At 40.5% G+C, this 24,463-nt stretch overlaps 1 protein-coding gene across 19 annotated transcripts in view; it reads left to right on the forward strand.

Moving 5' to 3' along the window:
* Positions 1-24,463, forward strand: part of DTNA (dystrobrevin alpha) — a 227,652-nt gene that overhangs the window by 148,201 nt on the left and 54,988 nt on the right. For all 19 annotated transcript variants that reach the window (XM_066992934.1, XM_066992930.1, XM_066992929.1 and 16 more), the window contains 4 exons: positions 9,702-9,915; positions 17,153-17,238; positions 18,754-18,908; positions 23,690-23,795. In XM_066992934.1, the coding sequence (XP_066849035.1) occupies positions 9,702-9,915; positions 17,153-17,238; positions 18,754-18,908; positions 23,690-23,795 (561 nt within the window). The remainder of the gene's footprint in view (positions 1-9,701; positions 9,916-17,152; positions 17,239-18,753; positions 18,909-23,689; positions 23,796-24,463) is intronic.

Consider the following 24,463-nt stretch of genomic DNA (forward strand, 5'->3'; position numbering starts at 1 on the left):
CCGGTCCTCTTTAATATCTTTATCGATGATCTGGATGAGGGCGTCCAGTGCACCCTCAGTAAGTTTGCAGATGACACCAAGCTAAGTGCGTGTGTCGATCTGCTCGAGGGCAGGAAGGCTCTGCAGGAGGATCTGGATAGGCTGGAGCGATGGGCTGAGGTCAACTGCATGAAGTTCAACAAGGCCAAGTGCCGGGTCCTGCACCTGGGCTGCAACAACCCCAAGCAGAGCTACAGGCTGGGAGATGAGTGGCTGGAAAGCTGCCTGGCCGAGAAGGACCTGGGAGTATTGGTGGATAGTCGGCTGAATATGAGCCAGCAGTGTGCTCAGGTGGCCAAGAAGGCCAACGGCATCCTGGCCTGTATAAGAAGCAGTGTGGCCAGCAGGTCGAGGGAAGTGATTGTGCCCCTGTACTCGGCTCTGGTGAGGCCGCACCTCGAGTACTGTGTTCAGTTTTGGGCCCCTCGCTACAGAAAGGACATGGACGTGCTCGAGCGAGTCCAGAGAAGGGCGACCAAGCTGGTGAGGGGTCTGGAGAACAAGTCTTACGAGGAGCGGCTGAGGGAGCTGGGCTTGTTCAGCCTGGAGAAGAGGAGGCTCAGGGGCGACCTCATCGCTCTCTACAGTTACCTGAAAGGAGGCTGTAGAGAGGTGGGGGTTGGTCTATTCTCCCACGTGCCTAGTGACAGGACGAGGGGGAATGGGCTAAAGTTGCGACAGGGGAGTTTTAGGTTGGATGTTAGGAAGTACTTCTTTACCGAAAGGGTTATTAAGCATTGGAACGGGCTGCCCAGGGAGGTGGTGGAGTCACCATCCCTGGAGGTCTTTAAAAGACGTTTAGATGTAGAGCTTAGGGATATGGTTTAGTGGAGTACTTAGTGTTAGGTCGGAGGTTGGACTCGATGATCTTGAGGTCTCTTCCAACCTAGAGAAATCTGTGAATCTGTGAATCTTCTTTACTCCCTTGCATCAAATATTTATACACACTGATAAGATCTCCTTGAGCATTCTCTCCTCCAGGCTGAACAGTCCCACCTCACTCAGCCTGTCCAGGTCCCTCTGAATGGTAGAACGACCATCAGGTATATTAGCTACCTTTTCCTTGTTTTTCATCAGCTGCAAACTTGCTGTGGGTGCACTCTGTCTCATCATCCAGGCCGTTAATGAAGGTGTTCAACAGCTTCAGCCCCAGTATTAGGCCTGGGGATACACCATTAGTGACTGGCCTCCAACTGGACTTGGTGCCACCAATAATATTTTCATCCTGGCAGTTCAGCCAGTTTTCAGTCTACCTCACTTTCTACTTGTCTAGCCCATGTTTTTTTCAATAAGATTATAGGAGACGGTGCCAGAAGCCTTGCTAAAGTCAGAGTGAAGAACATCCATTGCTCTGCCTTGTCCAGTGAGGTAGTTATTTCATTGTGGAAGGCAAACAGGTAGATTGAGCATGGAGAGCTTCATAGCCCCATGATGACTGCTCCCAGTCATCTTCTTGTCCTTTATGTGCTTGGAAATGACTTTAGGAGGATTCACTTCATCCTCCTCCCATGGAGTGAGGTGAGGATCCTTTTTTTTTTGTTCTTCCTGAACAGAGAACGACAATGGCTTTCTTGCAGCCCTCAAAGAACTTGCCCTATTACCATGACCTTTCAAAGGTAGTCGAGTGGCCTTGCAGTGAATCAGCCAGCTCCCTCAGCCCTCAGGGGTGCATCCCTCATAAGGTACCATGGACTTGTGTATTTCCAGGCTGTTTAAATGTCCTCTACCCAGGTCGTCCTCCACTGAGGTTGTCTTCCTTGCTGCAGACTGTCCCACTTGTCGCAGGAGCCTTTGTCCTGAAAATGAAGCTTACCAGTAAAGACCAAAGTAGGGAAGTCTTCAAGTACCTCAGCCTTCTTCATATTTTCGGCTCCAGGTCCCACACCCCAATCGGCAGTGGCCTACATTTTCCCAAATCTTTCTTATGCTGCTGATGTACTTGTAGAAGCCTTTTTTGTTACCCTTTACATCCCCTGCCAAATTCAGCTCCAGATGGGCTGTCTTTGACAAGGCTTTGATTTTGCAAACCAAAAAAGTAAATATTGTCTCCGGTTACTCTAGGTTATCAATATATCAGTGAATCATCCTCTTTGAAACTATTATATGGAGCTACAACACAAATATCTAAACTCTTTAGGTTTCTTTTTATGTAGTACCCTGAATTTTCCATAGAAATCAAAGCATTTGGGGATCAGAATAGCATGGCAGTAAGCATTCTGAACATTTTGTTGTTTACTTTTTTAAGCTTATAGTATTTACTCTGCAGTCACTGCATCTACACAACCTAGAAATCCCTTGAAGTGGCAGGAAGATGCAACAAAACACATTTTGATAATAACGAATTCATATATGCGCTGGCAACCTAGATGTCCACCACTCTCACTTTTTGGAAAGCAGCGGTGACCGGCCCAAGAGCTTTTAACAGCTTTCAGAGCATTCAGAAGAAGCCCAGGGCACACCAAGCTCGTTGGGTTAGCTGCCTAATGGGTGCCCAGCTGTGCTAGAAATCCCTGTGCTGTATAAACTGTGTCTGGCAACAGAGAGGTAGATAAGAGAGGTAGAGGGGAAGCCCAAGGGATGTGGGAGCAGAAATAGGAGCATACAGGATGTTTCCAAGTGTAGGCAGGGTGCAGGTTCAGATATTTGGGCAACGAGCATAGCCTGGGTGTGCCAGGCCATGTAGGGTGGCATCTGTCACCAGACATACCCAGCCAAAGAGCTGGATACCTCCTTTATAGCCCTGAGCAGCAGCAACACCCTGGTATATTTTCTTTTTCATGTAATTTGGCACCAGAAAACGTGAAACATTGCAAACCATTGTAGCTGGCACACTGGTCTGCATAGTGGTAGGACACGTAGGTTAAGCTTTCACTGAGCATGCTGCGGCTGCTGGATTTGAGGGGCAACTTGGCCACAGATAGGTGTCATTTAGTGGGAAAGCACACCTTGCTCAGTGCTCTGCTACCCCCCTGGCAGCAGGAAAGAGGAGAGGAGCAGGAAGAGTGAGCAACTTTCCAGGGCTTCATAACAACGATGACAAATGGCTCCAGCATCCTGATTTGCGATGGGTTCACAGATTCTAATCTAAAAAAGAAGAGTCATCTAACATATCTTGTAATATTTTGGGGATTGTTAGGGCAAGGAAGCATAAATCTGTCACTTTTAATGAAATCTGCATGAAATACCTGGCATACAAGTGCCACCGATTTCAAGTGACAGTGCTAGTATGTTTAAACTCAGGCATGTCTGTAAGAGCATTGGTGAACTAAATTTTTTAATAAAAACCTTAGATTTTAGAAATAATTTAAATTCATACTTTCTTAACAGTTTTTTCTCAATTCACCGACAAAGATCTGTCAAGGCAGAATGCTGTTATGGCTATCTATTGGGCATATTTAAAATAGATTTAGTTAGACCTAATGTATGTTAAGTAAATTTGAATTGATTATTAAAGCCCTAATTTAGTCTCTTCCCTTGTTTGATTAAATGTAATCTTCTCTTCCATGTTCATTTATTAATAAATGGAAAGATAGCATTGTAGAGTTAATGTTTCAGGTAGAATACCAAAAATACAGTAGAAGAGTTGAGGATTTTTGCATTAGTCAATCAGTTTAATGTTAAGAAAGCTTAAGCACAGAGACTGTTTTTTTGGTTTATTTTTTATTATTATTTTTTTTAGTAGATAAACTTCCCCTACAGTTTTCTTTTTTATGTTTGCTTAGGGCAACATCATTTCTTGACAACCGATGTTTGAAGTAAGCTGCCGCCTTTGAGATTAGTGATATATCCAAGATTATCTATATCTCACAGCCTCTGTATATCACAGTGATTCTAAATAAACCGCATGATGGAAACAAGACTTAATTTTTCACCTTACAAATAAATTTTAATTTCTCTGCTTTAAGCTGAAAAAAAATGGGAATAGTCCATCTCTTCTCTCACATTTTGGCTATTGATATATCTTTATCTACCAAACAGAAAACTACTACTTGTAAGTAGCCATTAAATTAAAAAATACATTGATTTCCTCCTAATGAAGAAGCTAAACAACTCTTGAAAAAAAAGATCAAAATCAGTAAAATTACCATGCATATTTGTAGTAAACAACATAGTTTTGTCCAAAATTCTCCTCTCTCCCGATGTATTGAGTATACCTCCTCCACAAATCAACCTGCTGACAGAGTCGTAGGATGGAGGAATTCTGCACTGTGGCTCCTAATTACTGTTTTTCATTGTAATGAAGCAATAGAAAGTGATAGGAAAGGATGTTCTGAACACAGGTAAGGGCAGAAGGGCAGGATGTAAAACTTCAGGTGTGTCTCTAAAAGCTTTTCAGTTAGAGGAAAATGCAAAACTCCTTTCAAACTGAGTCAGACGTCTTCCATCCACATTTAGATACTTCAAAAGGGACGGAATAATTCATTTACAACGTGCTGGCAACAGTCACTCTCCAAGTATTGTTTTAACAGGTGAAGGAGTTCACTGAAGGAAATAACATTTGTTATTTGGAGTGTATTTTCATGCATTAAACTTAATTCTCTGCGATTTGGGCCGTGTCTCCTCCAAGTGTGAATTTGTTGCTAACAATTGCTGTGGAGAAGAAGTGAAGGGCAGCCATCTGCAGTGCTGTTCATCTGCCTCGTCCCACTTCTGTCTGAGCGGATACTGAATTTTATTTACATTCACTAATCACTGTCTGTAGCTGAACGTGCTCAAGTATGGAAACTGCTACAACAGTCTTTAAATATTACTTAATCTCATATAAAAGTTAAATTAGCAGACAGTGTCTGCTGTAAAAGATCTAATAATGCAGATGTTTTGCATAGCCGTGACTTTAGAAATCACAACAAAAAATCGGAGGGGAAACAGTAGTTGAGCAATTGCATGTGGAAATCAGCTACATCTGTTTCAGACAGCAGGCAGATGAGGGAGGTTTGCTATACCTGGGTAGCTCTGCAGTATGCAGAGTGGGCAGCCTTCCTGAAGGGTCCTCGAAGTTTGGCTGGGCTGTATGGTTTTGAATTGCTTTATACTACATAGTTGCTATACACAAGCAGCCTTTTCTCCTCACGTCTAATGATAGCCTGGTGGCGCTGTAAAAACTGCCGGTTTTCTGCAGCTTAGGAGATCCATTTCAGAAAGGGCATCTTCCTCATGCTGAGGGGTAATCCCCTTTTCAGGGGGAAATGTGGGCAAGGCAGCAAAAGCAGCAACAGTAGCTGTGAAGAAAAAAAAAAAGCTGAGAATTAACTTGCAAAGTTTGACTTTGTTGAAGGCATTAGGGCAGATTTTAGGGGAAAGAATGCTCTCTTGCATCCATAAGCTAGTTTTGCAACAAACTTCCTATCACCACAGTACTTAGAAATCAGATTCAGGTTTTATTGCACTGTGTGTAATATGTACAAAGTAAGGAGAAATGTCTTCTTCAGTGAGGTTAAGACAGTCTCAGGGATGGATGAATAAATATATGGCATGACAGATACTGTAGGAAATTGGTAGCAGAGAGGATGAAAATTAAAGAGAGGAAAGTAATCTTATACAAAGTTTGCAGGATTAATATTCTGTTTTTATATTAAAAAGGGTGTGACCCTACAGATACCTTATTAGCTGTAGATTGATACTGTCGTAAGTTTCTAATAGTACAAATGGATAAAGAGGAGCTTGCAGAGGCCTGTGTTTTTCTCTGCTTTATCCTGGCATTGATAGGTTGACTTGGCAACGTGGTATAATACTTACTACGTGAGTAAATTTTTTAAAAATAGTATTCTGTAGGGTACTAGACCCAGATGCAATCTGTGCTAGGTCAAGGGATGCGGAGGCTGCAGCTATGACAGGGTCTGGTAGCTATTTATACAGATCACAATATTTATTATTCATATTTTCTGTAAAAACTAATTATTCTAGGCCATGTAGTAGTCAGAACAGAGAAGACATCTTTTCTTGACTTTTAAAGAACAAGGTGTGGGATTCATCTCAGTTAACCTTGCTAGCCCTGAGGTCACAGCTCACATACACTTTGTAGTCAACGAAGGAACAGAGGCCCCTTCAAAGCACTGTTCATCCCACTTTTCTCCAAACATATGTTTTGGATGCCTTTTCCTTTCACCAGTTGTAGAGGGAACCTTGATCACCAGCTGACACTTGACATCTGATTTTGACAGTTAAATTCAGATGGGCAAAATCCTGCCCGTTTCAACTGACTTGAGTAAAGGCCAGAGTCTTCAGTCCTCCGTACAGCAGTCTAACAAACTCTACTTGTGATTTTGAGCTAGGTATTTAAACAGATACTTTTAAAATTAGCAGATCTTGTTAAAAAGCCTGGATTTTGTCCATCTTTCATTTCCTCCTCCAGGAAGTCTTGCTTTCTAGCCTCTGTGAAGAGATTTGAAATTCATGAGTAGAATGAAAAATAAAATGGTGCAGCAGGATTGTTGTTTATTTGGCTTCAAGTGGAACCAAAGTGTTTCTGGAAAAAAAGCCCAAGTGAAATTATTTACGGTACAAACGCACAGCAGTTCCTTGAGACTAATACTTTATGGTGGGTGGGGGACAGTTACTTCTATGTAATTTCCACTAAATCACTTTCTTAGACGCATGCCCTACCTTTGTGGCATACCAATGAATATCAGGATAGCCTCTGAGTCTTTCAAGCTAAAGTTAGTGCTAAAAACAATATTTTTCTCTCAAATGTGTTAGTGTACTGATATTATTAGTCCCACCTCTGCTAGCCTCTGGATATTTCCATTCTGAGGACCATCACCAAAACTAACTCTGGATATGATTATCTTATGGGAAATATAGGATCAGTGGGAAAAGAAGAAACTCATGAAAATTAGGCAGCCACATAATATCAGTACTGGATCACATGAAGAATAAAGACACCAAGCCCCATTTCCACTTCATTCCTTATGTCATGTGTTTTCCTCCATGCTCTCTTATTCAAGTGTTTTCTGCTAATAGGATGTGGCAATTAAAGTTAAAATGCTGTGTTCAGTTCTCACTGTTAGGGAGCCTGGATGTCTGGTTCTTCCTGCCTAGATGGCCTTTTATCAATGCTAGGGACACCATTGCAGTTCCCCACAACTGCAGAAGCAAACCAGGTATGCAAATGTCCAGGACAAGGGACTTACCTCTGTGTTTGTTCCTTTGCACCGGTCAAGTGTGGGGCTGCTTGAGATGTACACCCAAGCAGCCCTGATGACATGATTTGTTACCCTTTATATTCCCTTTTTCCACTGCCATGTTTTCTTTTGTTCTTTTCTTTTTCATTTACCGTTCTCACCCACTCCCAAATAAACAGTCTGTTCCTGTTTATTCCTTTCCCACTGGCCACAATGGTGCTGATTTTACATCCTTACTCAGTATTTATGATAGGGTTGCCCTAGTAATTTCTGCCTCTGTCAGCAGTGCTGCTTGGCTAGTAACCCTGTTTATGCTCTTTCTGGGGTTGCTCTCTTGTTAGTGTAGCCTCAAGTCAAGGTTAGCCATCTGCATATGTATTTCTCCCTTTCTGCTATTTCTCATGCCTTGTAGTTTCTTGCACTGCTACCTTTCCGCTGTAGCTGCAGCCCAGGTTTGACAGGTTGCACGCATACCCTAGCACCCAGAAGCCCGCCTGGTGACACTGCTGGTGGAAGGACCTTCTCCTTCATCTACTTGTCTGAACTACCGGAGACCATCCTCATGGACAGCGGCAGACAGACCTTAGGGGAAACGTCACACTTAACCTTCTGCTTTCTGCTTGCCTTTCCCTTCTTAGTAGGGCCACAAAATACAGGCTCACGGTTTGGCTATTTGCTGCATCATTCAGCATATCGCTCTGTATTTCTTCCCTGGCGGCCTTATACTGGTGGCCCAGAATAGGAAACTCTCATTAACTCTTCTCTCCTGGACCATACAATGACCTGCTTTATGGTGACTTCTTCCATCCCCTAAGCCATGTGGAGAAGCTTCCCAAAAAGGGGCAGTTATTATGTGCTAGCTGTCTTCCTTGGGATTGTTCATCTGCCATTTAACCAGATTATTTTAGTGGCAACTTGACAGTAAAAACTGGTTGAATGGGAATGGGCATGGCTGTATTAAAAGGATCTGAAAAGAAGTTGTGTGCTCACCTACCTGGCTTAATTCAGAATGAGTCTCTCAAGACAATCTCCTGACAGCATACAAGGTCAGCCGTAGAAGTTTCCTTCTAGTACAAAAGCCAAATAAATAATTAAGTGTAACAATGGAACTACATCTTGCAGTTTTTCCCAATCATTTGCTAGGGAACAGCAAGAAGAAGTGGAAAAGTGCTTTATATAATGCCTGAAGTAGTTGCTGCTGCTATTGCCACTCACTTGTATTTCCCTCCTTGGGTGTTGCAGCTTACACGAGCAGTAGCAGATTTTTTTTTTCCTGTAAGGTGAAGAAACCCAGCCACTGGGAAAAATTCTAGACTAAGTAAAAAGACAGTATATCTGGTTTCATTTATCTAGCTAGTGACAGTTTACATTTCTCTGCCACCAGGCTATCATGTCACATTGCAGTCTGAGACACTGCCTTCAAACCACGCAAGTAAAAATATAATGATGAGGATTAGAATTAAATTTCTCTATCCACAATAAAATGGTGGATTCCAAATATGGATGGCCCTTGAAATGAAGGCATATCACCATGCTAAGTAATAAGAACTATACAGTACTTTATCTAGTAAAAAGAGAGAATGTGCACCCTGAGACTCATGGTTTGTTTCGCGTTGAAAATTTAGTAGGAAAAAAGGTAATACTTAAGATCGAGAGAGAAAGAGAAAGAGAAAGAGAGAGATGATTCTTTGAGTTCAGGTTTGAACTAAATCCAAATTTTGAACGAGTGTGGGTTTTTTTTAATTTTTGGCATGGTCCACCATTTCAAGAAATGCCAATCTGCAGCAAGCTGATCATTCTGTCACAATAACAGTGCTATGCAAACAAGATTTTTGTTCAGATACAATGTGAGGGTTGAGCAGAGATTGTCCTTTAAGCTGTCCTTGCAGGCAAAACCAGCCCCCGTGAAATTCAGCTTAGACCAGGACTTTATCAAAGAGAGAGATTTAACAAACCATTTGGCAAATATGTTTAGAAGACCAAAATATGACTTTGGGATCACTCGTTATGTGTACTTTATTTAAATGTAGCTTGTCTACCCCGACTCAATTGCAATTCTGTTTGTGTAAAATATTTTGCCTTCAGTACAAATTGCTGAAAAGGATTTTCAAAATGTCAGTGTGTGTTAAGCACTTCGTATTCGTAGGATCTTCCGAAAAGCCCATCTGGTATGCAAATTAATATCTAAGAGTAATTTCTGAATGGGTATTCATAGAGGCATGGTTCAGAAAAACAATTAGCATATGTTTACCTTCCAGTGATTTCAGTAAAATATAGATTTTTACTTGAACACTTCATACAATGAGGAGTGATTTCCTGAGCTGAAGTTGTACTTATTGCAACTAATTATATCAATATATTGTTTGCATATTAACGGATTTCATTTTTATTTGCTCTTCTCTCTGCCAAGTTTAATTCTCAGTGATGGAAAACGCATTCATTCATTTCATTACTCATAGATCATATCCTGCATGGTGGTGTTATCCCCGCAGTGTGTCGTGCTCAGTGTGTCCCTCTGACTGTCTGTGTGCTGTCCCCTAGTGCACCTGGTGGACATCTGGAACGTGATAGAAGCGTTGCGGGAAAATGCCCTCAACAACCTGGACCCCAACATCGAACTGAACGTGGCTCGCCTCGAAGCTGTGATTTCGACGATTTTCTACCAGCTCAACAAACGGATGCCGACGACCCACCAGATCAACGTGGAGCAATCCATCAGCTTACTGCTGAACTTCTTGCTAGCGGCCTTTGATCCGTAAGTCTGCCCTCTTTACCCACACGGGCTTCCCTCCTTTCCTGACTGGCGAAAGGATTTTGCTTGCTCCGGAAATATCTCTGGAAAACAATTCAACAAGCTATATTCTGACCCAAATAATGAGCATGTGAATAGTGCTAACTAGGGAGAGAACCTAAAATTAAGGACCTCTACTTTCCTTTCTGCTGAGCCAAATTCAGCACAACTGTGTTTTCATCCAGTTACTCAGATTTGTTCCAGTTTATATCAAAGAGGAATTATCTACAGAAACGAATTTACATCCACTTCTAATTTGCGTAGTTATTTATTGACATACCAGTGGCTGACACCACTGCAATGACTCTGCAGCAGTGACAGGGGTTAATAGCTCATTATTTGGAAAGAGCTCATTTTCCTGCAAGTTCTTGCAGCTGTAAGCAATTTTTTTTTCTGGCTCCTGCCAGTGCAGCATGATTTTGAGACCATGACAGAAATAGGATAAAGACCAGGAGGTGAAATTGAAATTCATGTTGTTTATTACTGCATGGGACCCGTATTACAAAAAGGAAAAGTTCAAGATAGAGCGAGCCACTTACCTTAACAAGTGTACTGTGTATACGTATTATAGTTAGGGAATATGTAGACATCAACCTGCATTGCCGTGTTCAAAATCCTCAGAAACAAATTATTGGAGAACAGCGGTTAAATCCGCAAATTGGCTCTTTATAGCTTATATTTTGAAAATTCGCCAGCTGAAAATGCTGTCGTGACACCTTAAAATAAGGATGCTGCCCCTCTACCCCCCCCTTTCCATCCTCTGGCTTGACGGCCTGGTGCTGGGTTGCACCTCTCGGAGCCAGACCAGCCGGGCGGCTCGGTCGCCATGGCAACGGGGAGAAAAAGTGCCTGTTCCACATGACAGGGCTGCACCCAGCCTCCCCTCCGGCCACTCCGAGGGAAAAACAAGAAGTCAATCAGTTGTGAAACCGGCGCCTTCAGGAGTATTTTTCCCCTCTCAAGGGCAGTAAAACAGGGAACAGGCGTTTTAATTTATGCTCTTGTGGCCGTGACAGGAGCGCTAAAGGACAACGGAAACGGCCGGACACACGCATCGGTGCATGCTGCAAGCAAAACGCTTCCCGGCTGATAAACACAAGGCCCAGGGCCGTGGAAGCAAGAGCTGAGATAACGTGCTTGTTCTGTAGCTCTCTGCAGCGGGGGTAAAGATGTCAGCTCGATGTCAAGGCTGCTCGCAGCAAAATGGAGGGAAGGGTTTTACTCCTCTGTAGGGAAACAGAAAATCTGAAGGGCGAGGTTTTGCTTTCCTGAGCACAACATCGCACGTGCTGTGTGTTGTGACCTGTTTTGGCCCCCCCCCCTAAGGACCTGCAGGTGAGGAGGCTGTAACCCTCATGCAGTCCTCCTCATGCATCTGCCTCCAAGAAGGGTGCACAGGATGCATTTCCCAGGAGGACAGAGACAGCCAGAGGGCCCTGAGGAAGACGCACTCTGCTTTGGGGTCTAGGAAGGGGACCGGCTGCATATGACCTTGTTTGAAATGCACCAAATATCTGGCGTTTGGTTCATTTGACTTAGGAGAAGGAGGAGCAAGGCCTTTTCTAGTGGTCTCATGCTCACACAGAAGCCATACATTGGATATAGGAAGAAACAGGCTTGGGACTGTGAGGCTGGGTGAAGTCTCTCTCCATGTCCTTCCCTCATATGAAGAAACTGGACAGTTAAACTAAATTAACATAGAGCCTTCTTGGATGGAAAAAAAGGGTTTTATTAGGTGCGTGAGTCATGCTGAAGTCACAATAGTCACCCCTAAAATAGTCCTGTTGTCTTTGACCTGGGTTTACTCCTCAGTTTTTTAGCCTGTGTTTTCAGGAAATGGGCAGCCTTTCTAAAATGCCATCCAAAATTCCAGATTGTGAGGAATTATTCCTTCTCTTTAATGAATGTTAATAAGATTACATTTGATTCTATGAACACAGACAACAGCAACGACAACAAAAAAAAAACAAACCATAGAAAAAACAGAACAGCTTTCTAAGACCAAAACAGCATAATAGCTCTTCAGTGTAAGTGCAAATGCTGTTCAAAGCTATCACAGACTTTTTTGGTGTCTGTGGCTATGCAGAGCAAAGGCTGCTCCTGCTGCGCTCTGGGCAGTTCCAGAAGAGATTGCTTGGTTCCTCATGTGCCATTTGAAATGCAAAGAAAGGGAGTGGAGAAGTGGAGTCTGTCACTTCGCATGTATGAAAGGACAACAAGGGACAAGTGAATATGTGATTTGAAACCCAATACGCCTAACCATTCTCTCATTTATTCCGCTCTAGTCGATACATACTGCCCCATGTGTATGTACTCTGCTGGGAATCTGCTAGCAACAGGCTGAAGATCCTCTGAGTTTTAAACAGAGCTTCTTCCTTCATTTATAGCCCACTGAAAACCTGGCAGGTTTCTCTGCCCTCTGGCAGGGGGCATTTTCCTAGGTCTGCAATACCGTTTTCTTCCCAGGAGCTAGAGCCTGGCCGGCAAAACTCAGAGGAACTGTGGTGCAATGCCATGGCGTGTTGGCCAGCTTGCCTACTGCCGGTGTTGAGCATTCATCCCAATTCTATGAAACGCAGATTTTTTCGTGTCTCTGGGGATTCCTTAGGCCTACAGATAAATATATGTCCCTGCTGCTTGATCCCAAAGGGAGGAAAAAGTGAGGAGAAATTACAGTGTGTAAGATTTCACATTACACTGACAGTGGTGCTCCATCATGCTAAGCCAAAATCAAAGTGCAACCTCATAAAACTGCAAGTCAACAAAATCAAAGTTCATAGACACAAATGCCATTCCAATTAGTTTGCCCCTGGTGTATGGAATTCACTATCATGTCATAGAGGATCCTGATAGACAAAAAACAGTGAACACGTCAGACTTTGAAGATTCTGGACAAAAATGTGCCTGATCTGCAGTTTTAACTGCACATGAAAATTGGGCAATAGCTTTTGCTTTGAGGCCTCAGGTGATAAACTGGCCGTATGGAGTAATAGCATACTTCCTTCACTGGCACAAAAGTACTATGTAACAAGATGACAAGTTCAAACCTCTCAGAAAAATTCATCCCAAGACATGTCAAAGCCTGGACAGCCGACTAGGTGGAATGTCAGCCTCATTCAATAAAGCAGTTCCTAAAAAGACTCTTATTATACAGACTGTAAGATATTCTGTGCTAGGTCATCTTCAGCACTTACTCAGTATTGCAATACAGCTGTTCTTGCTGCAAAGCTTGACTGACAAGATCATAGCAGATTTTTCTGTTCCTTGACACATTTGTGTAATGATTGGAGCTGTGAGCTCTGGGCGATGAAACAAACTAAACCTAGTTGTAGGGGCTAGGCTTCTGCAGAGAAAAGAGGAAATATATGCCCTTTTTAATCAAATGTGCATTAGAGCCATGCTGAGTTCAACACATAAAGATGTTCAGTATCTGTTTTGGAAATATAACGTCTTGCTTGGCCATCCATTTGGAGCTGTGAAGTGTTTAATTGCCTCTCTTCTCCACCTTTGCTAATCTTTGGAAGTGATACAGTCTGGCTGGCTTTTAGGAATGAAGTCCTGCAAAACTGTGTTTAAGAGATTTGGCTGCTACAAATTTTGCTTTCCTAAATGAAAGAATTTAGCATGATTCCAATAATTTCATCCCTGAAACCTATTTCTGAAAATGGGAATTTGTAATTACAGCCTCTGACATTACAGCTGCCATTGCCCTAATTAATGTGGGTAGTAGGAGGTCCACAAGTAACTGAAGAAAGTTTCCAACTTTTGGAAAAGGTAACACAAAGAGTTGATGGAGCGCACCAGGGGAAAGTTTGTCAGGCAGTCTGGGGGGGTTTCTTGCTCTGGAGAGAGGCCATCTCTCTCTGCCGTTACACATTTAAAGAAGAAACTTTCTGCTCTGCTCTGGTGTCTAAAAGCATGTATTATTTTTTGCCCTTTTTCCCCCAAGCAGCAGGAGATAACCTTAGTGCCCTGGCCATCATTCCCTTCTCTAAGTACTCTATCCAGTGCTTCTGCTAAGTGCACATCAGCTCCAGCAGTTGCCTGTGCCATCATTAACACTTCTAGTGCTTTTCTGTAGGGAACTGAAGAGTAACTGCTAGAAGAGGGGTGCTTTATAAAATCAAAATATTTTCTGTCCTGTCCAATTTCCACTAGTAGAATTTATATCTCTTTGCATTAGCCAGCCTAAAGCTTCATTCGGGGAGCGCCGACTTGAGCAGAGGACTTCATGCTGCTGTCAGCTGCTGCTTCGGCGTTTGCTTTTGTGCTGCAACCAGTGCGATGCCCCACTGCTGCCAGTCAAGGGCATCTGTAGTGCTCAGCAATAGCTCAGGGCACTCCTGGATCCAAGTGATACTGGAAAGTCTTAGGCCCTATTATCCTGTCTGTTCATCAGTCGCATATATTTATGCATGCATGTGTGTATATGTATGCACACACACACGCACACATACATATTTGCAGGGCAAATTGAATTTATACGGGCTCTAGTGATGCTTTTATGAATACAAATGACCGATACAAAATACAGTGTCAAAACTGATCAGCTCAAACTGAGAGATTGAAGAGATAAATGAAATCTTATTTTTTTTCTTTTCCTCTGTTCCGTAACTGTTTGAGTACAGGAAATGCTAGTGGCTTTGGGGTGGAAAGCTGAAGGCGAGTTGATGAGCCTGCCACTCAAGAATGTAATCCTGTTAGTAAATGTAACTAAACCTACTGGGAAAAATATCTAAATCTGAAGCAGTTCCACATGGGCTTTATTTTTTCCTCAAGTTCTTCTGCAGCTTCTTAATAACGCTGTTGCTTCCGCTTAGCATTTATTTTTCTTTAGTGTAACAATTCTTTTAAAGTCAGGTAAAAACCTCATGATAAAACAGTGCAGAAAGACTCCCAGAGGTCTAAAGGGTAACATGCCCCAAAAGAACACCAAATGACTGAATTCTCAGCCGTGCCTACAATTTGTTTGCACAGATTAGAGCCTAACCAACAAAGGATGGAAATGCAGAAGACTGGAATAAATTCTGAAATTCCTGTACTGGGATTTTAATCTTATGGAGCCAGTCAAAGAGGACACAATGTAATGAAAAAGTAAATGTGCACCAAAGCCTGCTTTATAGAGTGTAGTAAAGATTTATATCTTAAATACTGACGTAGTGATTTTATTTCATTTTGTCTGCATCTCTAGCTGATTTTCTGACAAAAAGCAGTTGTAAATGTGTAAAGAATATTTAGAATTAATATTTAGAGTTATGTATTACATTGAACTAGAACCAAATCTAATTGAACCTAACTGAACCCTAAAGATTAGCTAGCCAAGCTTAGGGAACTGACTCATTTTGTAAAGTCAGAGTGACTTAAGAATGAACATAGCCGAGAAGCATGTAGCATGCTTTAATGTACTAAAATGGGTGTACCATTCATGTCTGCAACATATGTATATATTACAGTATTAGTCTGCTTTGGGGTTAGCAGAGGGATGCACAATCACAGGCCCTGTGTCTTTCCAGAATCAGTTAATCTTTCAGTTCTGATCAGACACAAGTTTATTCATTAAAATTATGAGTGACAATCAACAGAGTAATTTCATAAACGCTGATGGAGAGCTAAATTTCCATGCATTGCTATTGCCAGTGCAGTTAATCTTATTTAAGAAATAAATATATATATTAACAGGAAATCCCTTATAAACATAATGTTTTTGGTAAAGACTGAATATTACAAAACCTCCACTTCAAAATGGCACAAAACTGTGTTATCTGTCCCCATCATTAGCCCTATCAGTAGAGTTTGGAAGAGAACATAGGTGTCATTTTGTTAAGCTCACAAATAGTGGCTGAGAACGTCTCTTTTTCTTTTTTTTTAAGCATGACGACAATGTGTTTTTACTGATGTCATTAAACAGATACATGCAAAGCTACTAAATAATGCTGAGGAGTTTGGATGATAGATAAATGTTGTGCCAGTGCAATGTGGACTTGGACTGCCTTATAATAAGACTGAGGATTCAAGGAAAAAATGCACATTTCAACATTTGGATACCAAGGAGGAAAAAAAAAAAACAAATAATCTAAAAAAGCAGATTATATTAAGAGTCTGCTCATTCTCATCTTTGGACAGGGACTGAAAATTATAACATTCTTGTTCTGCGATTCCCGTGAATACTTAGTTTTGCCTAAACTCAGGGATAGTTCTTTTAGGAGCTGAGTGCCTTGCAGTGTGTCAATTAATATATTATTCACACAACTGGAATATACCAAGGTTTCTATAATGGTAGATAACTGTTGGGTGCCATGAGGACTATGGGGGGAGAGTGAGAGAATATAGCAAGAGGAGCAATGAAGTTAAGCCATTGAACGCTTCAGGACAGTTAACTGAAGAGGTAGCAATGTGTGAAAGGTAAACGTTGTATCCTGCAAGTACCATATATTTTTAAAGGAGGAAAAAAAGTCTTTTATTTCTACCTGAACATGACTAAATCTACAGGGAAAAAAATGTCCTTTTGCCTACATGGCATATTCTTGTGCATGTTTGGACTTTAATAGCATTATTCATTTTAAGATGAAAATAGAGAGCCAGGCATAGCCTCAACCTGAAGTAATCAGGGACAAGACTCTTCTACATACCACCGCAAATGTCCTTTGCTGATTCTGGATGCGTGTTCTTTCAACAATTTCAGCAAAGTCCTTATAAGTTCATGGGGGTCAGGTGTATCATTTAAAGATGCTAGGATCTATAATGGGTACAATACCCAGCTGGTGTAATCATGTGATCCTTTTTCTCTTTTTTTTCACTTTTGCTCCTGGAGTGTTAATTTTTACATTCATTTGCAGTCCTTTAGTGGCAGAAAACACACAGGTCACTTCAGATAGGGAGGCCTTGAGTGTGATAGGTGTCCTTCACTGCTGCTGTGGCACAAACAGCAGTAATAATCATTATCTTAAAGCATAATTAGATAAACAGTTAAATATTGAGATACATATACATGCTTGTATACATAATAAATCATCTCTGAGACCTTTACAGAACAATGTCCTGATGTGTGCTCCTGAAAAACAAACTTCGGTTTTAAGAGTCTGGCTTCTTTGTTCATGAATCTACATATAGTATGCATTACAATATGTCATGTCAATGATAAACATATGAAATGGAAAGAGGTCCATATTACAAAATATGTCTACTTTCTACTTTTGAACAGGGAAGGACATGGTAAAATTTCCGTTTTTGCAGTCAAAATGGCCTTGGCGACTCTTTGTGGAGGAAAGATCATGGACAAATTAAGATGTAAGTATTTGGGGTGATATTTTTGTCTGTTAAACATTGTTGTACTTGGAGATGCAAAAGTACAGGTAAGAGAAGACAGAATTATGATAAGCCATAGTTTCATGCCTGGGTATAAGATTTGCACTGCGTACATCTGCAAGTAAAACCCACTAAAAGTTTGACTGAATGTGACATCAAACTTCTTATTTTTGAAGCTAAATTGCATATATTCTGCCTCTGATTGGTTAGTGCTTCAAATATTCAACATGATGAGGCATCATTTAGCAATTTCTCAGGCTTTTTTTTAATAACATCTATCTCCTTTCACACTTAGAAGTACAATATATTTATGCACTATTTATATTTCTTCCCATAGGGCACATATTAATTCCATCTATTCTGCAGAATGGATTCTCATTTCACAGGATTTATTCCCAGTTCCCAAACAGCCAAGGCAGAGTTTACTTGCAGCAGCAATGAAAGACTTCCTATTTAGTGCTATGATGTCTGAAGTTCAGGTCCAGAGCCCCATTTTCCAGACTTTTTGACCAAGGGATTTATGTCAACCTTCAGTTTCATCTAAGCCTTCTACCACAGCCAAAAAAAATTAATTTGTGTTTTATTTAAATGATTAGAATAGGCAAGTAGAAATCACAGATGCTAATTTAGTCTTCCAGATTCAGTGCCATTTTTTTAATACATTATTTCTATGTAGAGATTCAAATATAGACTGACTATAAATTGGGAACACTGACTGTAAATTAGGGAACACTGTTCCCTAAGCTACTTTAAGAATAAGGAGCAGGGTCCATCCAGTGGAAGGCTGGAGAATGATGCTGATTTTTCCCATAGCAGTCCCCGGATCCTGCTACTAGAATTTCTACTCCAGCTTCCTAGAAATGAAGCAGTTGACATCACAGCCTGAAAAATAATGCATGTTTCTTAGTCTGTGATCCCCTGATAAGCTTAGGATCCATTTAAACAGGGGGAAAAGTACAGGCTGACAAAGGAGAAACATGCATCTCTGGAGTTATAAAACTTTGTGATATTGTACATGAAAAAAGAAAAAAAACAGGGAGAAGAATAAAAAGTAATGCATTTAAAAGAGCTTCAGTGCCTTGTGTGTCCAAGACAATAATAACTAACTTAATGAGCTCATTGTGAAGATTTAGATTTGACAGGGTAAGCTGGCAGTAGGCAAAAAGCTGATGTTGTGTATCTTGTCAAATTAAATTCTTCTTATCTGATTAAATTGCTGTCTCGTGTCATGCATCAGACTTCATTTAAAAAATGACCCCACGCAATGAAAAAAGCAGGAATATTTTCATATCAAAATCAGCTTCTTTTTTATATGTAAATCATTCTCTGTGTATTTTATTGAGTAGGGTTATAATTAAAATGCAGTAATAGTGGCTGTTTCCATAAGCAGAACATGTTATTTAGCACTTCTGGTTCAGATCAGATGATATTGAATTAAGAGCAAATCTGTAGCTCACTGAAGTGACTGTGTCTTTTTCTTGTCTTTTCTCCCCTCAGATATTTTCTCAATGATTTCAGACTCCAGTGGAGTGATGGTTTATGGCAGATACGACATGTTTCTGCGGGAGGTTCTCAAGCTGCCCACAGCTGTTTTTGAAGGGCCTTCATTTGGTTATACTGAGCAATCAGCAAAATCCTGTTTCTCTCAACAGGTAAATGAAGACACAGGTTTTCAACCACACCTCAGAGCAAACTGAGACTTTCTTCCTTTCTTACACATACGTGCATATTCACCCAGGGAACACGTGGCTGGGTGCAGGTTCACTTTGCTAACTTCTGGCATGCAGTTTAGGTACCTGTGGAAGGGAGCTAGTCTCTATAGGTCCCTTATATTGAAAAGGGAGAGTCTTAGACAAAAAGTGATTCAGAGCAGGATCCTAACTTACATGTTTCTAAATCAGGGAGCCTGGGGAGAATAACTTACTAATTTAAGCACTGAAGTTAGATGTTTACTTTTAGGTTACATAAATACCCCAAGACATGCAGTTCTCCACTGCAGTTCGTTGTTGCTACAAGCACATATGAGACTTTAACTTCACCATTCAAAGCCCAGCTCTCACCAAAAAATCAAACTACACATTTTTTCAAGTGATGTTGTACACACATGAGAAGTTTACAAGCGAGTAGAAAATTATGTCTTAAATCTTTATTGAAAATGGGAGCCAGTAGGTATTAGAAAATCCCTAGTCCCATACAGATACTGCCAACGAGACAGAGTCGGAAAAACAATGAAATTACTGGGAAGAAAATACAAGATTTTCCACAATTCACCGGGCTGTGTAAGCACACTGAATATGGCAGTTTGGCTGCAGCTAAGATCTAGCACTCCGTAAGGTCCCATAATTGGGTCTGATTATCCACTTCTCCAGTACAGTGGAAGGAAAGAGATCCTCTGGCTCTTGCCATGCTGCACACTGCGTAAATATAAGGGAAGATGCTGAAACTGGGAAAATGTTAGAAATAAAGTGATATTTTGCTTCTCTTTATCCTTACATTCACTACCAAAATATAACTGAATGGTGTTGAACGAATGGAGCAGGAATAGCGTCATTTTCATGCAAAACAGTCTCATTTCTTATTTTCCTTCAGTTTCATCACTAATCAATAGTCACTCCAGTCAACTGAAAGGCGTTGTTGAAATTCATTTGTTAAATCATCTCCCAAATGATTTTAAATGGTAATGCTTGCATATGTGAAAATAGTCTTGTTTCACAGTGGGGGATTTAAAATAGCATTTCATATTGTGTTGAAGAATTTACATAGTGAAGTGACTTTTGGTAATTTTGTGTTGAGATAATAAAAAGTCCTCCTGCATGGCAACAGAGCATTCAAGCTTTGAACATTGGACGTGATACTGTCAAAATCAAAATGCAATTTCTTTTTTTCTTTTTTTAAATGTTGTTCAGGACTCATTTTCTATCTAAGCAATCATCAGAAATGATTGCAATGCAGTTTCATTGACACTGCATCCAAGAGTGGACCAGATACATTAAGCTACCTTAAGAAAGACATAGTCTACAAACAGCCATTAGATGGTTTAATTCAGTGTCTCTGTTTAAAGCTACTGAGAGTTAGGTCTCCGACTGCGTAGGTACACAGTGGATTTACAAAGCTGCTGGTTTGCATCTGTAAGCAGCCAAGTGTTCCTGTAAATCTGGTCTAATAATTCACTTAAATTTACTTATGTAATTCTCATTAAATACTCGTTAGAAATGAACCAGAGTCTAGAAATGAGACTCTAAACAGTTTATTGACATTCTGATGCATGACATTGTGATACATGATACCCACAGTCTTAGTCACCCCAAAGGTCATTCTTTCACTCTCTCATATTGCATTTAGTATACCATGGGATGAGTTTGGCACTCACTCTGTTGTTTTAAGCATTCATGAATTTCAAGTATTTTTTCCACTGCAGTTAATTGGTTATATAAAGTAGAAACAATTAGCATGTATTTCTGAGCCCAGGAGTTTTTACATATTAGTACCATGTTATTAGTACCAGGAGGGTTGTTTCAGTTCCCATTAGGCTGTACATCCAAAAAGATCTAAATATTAACATGTTCATCCTGATATTCTAATACATTTTTGTTCTATTTATTTTTTTTCCATTTCCTCAGAGTTGTATGTCTCAAAATACCACTTTCCTGGGCAAACATGATCATTTCACTTTAGCACAGTATCTAAAAAACATGAATAGGTTGATCAATTTCAAATAAAATTGCTTGTGTGTTATTGGAGAAATGACACTCCTATTTTTAAGTGCTTTCCGAAAAAGTTTGGAAGTTTTTCATTGCAGTACCTAGAAGACTGCAAAAAAATCAGTCATCCATCATGTCCTACTGTCTAAAAAGCTGAGATGGCAGATTCTGAGTAATATGGACACATACTTTTTATCCACAGCTAGGAAGTTACATAGGTAGCATTATGGCCACCTTTGAGCTCTTTTGTATGAAAAATAATCAGTACTGTGCTTTTCTATGGAAACACACGCATCTGCTTCTCAGCCTAGACCTTGCCTTCACTGGGACAGAACATTCAGGCATGTTTCTGACTCAATGCACGTACTGCGCTGTAGAAGAGAGACCTCTCACACATGCGCATGACTCATCTTTTTTCTTTAGTACTTCAAATGCATTTTGTGTCTGTTTAGATCTTGCCAGTATCCACCCTGGAGTGCTAAGGGAAGTGACTGGGTTGCTCATTTATCCCCTTTTTGCCCTTGGTATGGATCACTTTTACTTACCAGAAGAGCTCAGCCCCACGATATACAGATTCCTCAGTTTCATGGGAAGAAAAAATTCTGGGAATGATCTTCTGCTCATGGCGCCAAATCTGTTTCAGTTTGCAACTAAAAGGAATTTTTCTATTGCAGAGATGTTTGATTCTTCCCCGTTGCACTCATTCATTTGATTAAACCATGTATTTTCCTCTGTCTGTGAACCACTGCTAGAGGAAATGGCTGTTCAAAATAGAAGCAACAGCATTTCCTCATAAGCAAATTTATGGAACAGAAATGCCAGACAGAGCAAGTGATTTAAAGTTTCAGAATATAGATCTGTGGCTCAAAAAGGAATTTTATAGCTACCACTTTCCCCCATGGGTAGAATTAAAGTGATATGATATTGTATTCATATTAAAAAGTGCTATTATGCTAAAAAAACACACTTTTTATTTCCCATTTTTATCCCAAAATAAAAAAATATATAGATACTAACTTCATTTTCTTATCACTTGGCTAAGTGTTATTCCACAAACCCAGACTCCATCTGCATGTAGCATATATTTAGAAAACAGCTTTCAGTTTCAACTTTCCCAGCAACTGATAGAAACTGCAAGAGGAAAATATGTCTTTTAAAATGTATGGAAATTTCTCTGCTGTGCCTTTTTAAGCGACATCGTTCTCTCTAATCCATAAAATCAGTGACCACCAGAGGAGTTCAGCCATAAAGCTGTCAATGAAGCTAAGTTGTTTTATTTGGTGCAAGTCACATTTGAATTACAGCTGCTTTCAAAAGCTTATTCCATTGTGGAAGAGCTGGTCTTGTCTCCCCATCTATTTGCTTGTTTAGACCACTTGTAGGTGCATTGCCAACACACGTCCCTTCAAGAGCAGAGAGGAGACTTAGGGCTACTTGGATCTGAATCTGGGGCACTGGAGGACCCTTTTTCCCCTTGGTTTGGTTATCCACTCTGCAAGGGTGGGAGGATCATCCATACAACAAGCAGGTGGTAGCTCTTCTGATAGCACATGGACACGAGCTGATTTGGGGGACTGGCACAGCTTTGATTACTCTTATAAGACTGTATGTTAGGACTTTCATGCTGCAAGTATTGTGGGAAAAGTCAGTTTTTCAATGAGATTTAAAGCTCGTATTCCAGCTATTTATGGTCTTTAAAGAATAAAGATCATTTTCACAAATAACCTGAAGTACTTTCTCTTGTCTTAGGGACAGAAACCTTTATACATTTCCCAATATCTTGCAATATATCAACCCTAAAACTGTCACAGAGTGAGATGTTTTCCATTGATCTCTCAGTGTATAAGAGAAATATTGATTTTCTTTACATCTGGCAGCAATTGTATATAAATGCGGCTCAGACATTCCATCTGGAAATCTCAGCTCTGAGAAGCACTCCACAACACATGGAGATGATACATGTCACTGCATAGCTGCTGTTTTCCTTTCTCATGGGGTAACCAGAGTTCTTCAGCAAGCTAAAGCAGCAGCTTATGCAATCAGATATGAAAATTTAACAATCTCTTTGGATATGGGGATACCATTTAAATATGTATGTCTAAATTACACCTGCACACATTCTCAACCGGGCTTAATATTTTCATGTCTTAATTTTACTTTGAAGGAAGTCTCATTTTCTGATTTCTTAAGGACTCTCTGTCCTTGACCAACTAGCAGCTGCGTACTTTAGTACACATTATGTAGCCAGTATACTACATAGGAAAGAGCAAGGGTTTACTGAAGTTATACTCACTTGTCATTGATTTCGTCGTCAGTCGTTCTTCGCAGTAGTTTTTCATTTGAATATTAGTAATGCACACTGATAACCCTACATGCACTTGTACCTGTTAGGGGGTACTCAAAACATGAGGACAAAAATGTGAACTTTATTCACAAAGGATCTTCAGGTAATAACTTTAGAAGAGAGTCTGCAAGTGAACCCAGCCTCATGAAAGAGACAGTTAGTCATCAGTAATATAATTATATATAGTATATACAGTATATATATTGTAACTTCTAGAAATAGCCCATAAGTTCTTTGCTAGTATCAACTGTTCTTTTTAGTAAACCAAGGCTACAAGTAAACAGTGTTTGAAGCCTGTTCCCAAGTGTTTCTGCAAGTACAAGATAAATTCATTTTGATATCTCTGATTACTGATTCTCTGTGCATGTTTGTTTTCTTATTTGAGCAGAAAAAAGTCACATTAAACACTTTCTTGGATACTCTCATGTCTGATCCCCCACCACAGTGTCTAGTGTGGTTACCACTTCTTCATCGGCTGGCAAATGTTGAAAATGGTAAGTAAGAGCTGTTGCCACAAAAAAAAAAAGAGTTGCAGGAGTAACCTTGTGTGTGTGTGTGATGATTCTCTCACTCTATGGGTGATTTTGTTAGGAGCTACTGTACTGGGTTCATTGATTCCATGTGCTATTTTTACAGTCACTGGTAAAATATTTAAAGAATCCTGTTGGTCTTTCAGCCAGGAACGTGGCACAATTTTTGCTATGCTTGGGAAATTATCTTGATCATGTCCGCTCCTCCTGTGCTCTGGATAAGCAAAGAGTGACAAGACTTGATCCATTCCCATACTCCAAGACCATAGCTTATATTAGCTATGACATATGGCAGTAGCGAAGGAACAGCTTGGCAGTTTCCGTTCATGCAATATTCTTGGCAGGAGAAGGCCAGTGCAGTAGAAAACACCAACCAAAAGGTTGAAGGATCTCCTCCTAAGCCTACACAGTTGGACAATATACTTTGAAAAGCAGCGAGGATGATCCAGATTCATACTTATCTTTTGCTTGTGGGGAGTATGAGGATTAACTGTGAGGTGTCTCTTTCTTCTCAAGGGTTTTCTTTCCCCAAAATGAGTAGGTTACAGACATTAAAACAGGAAGGGCCTGTAAAGATCAGCTAATTTGATTATTGTGTGGGGCACTTTGTATGTCTCTGGATAGTAACATTT

The sequence above is a fragment of the Anser cygnoides genome, chromosome 2 (genome assembly GCF_040182565.1).
Source record: "Anser cygnoides isolate HZ-2024a breed goose chromosome 2, Taihu_goose_T2T_genome, whole genome shotgun sequence".
Taxonomy (NCBI): domain Eukaryota; kingdom Metazoa; phylum Chordata; class Aves; order Anseriformes; family Anatidae; genus Anser; species Anser cygnoides.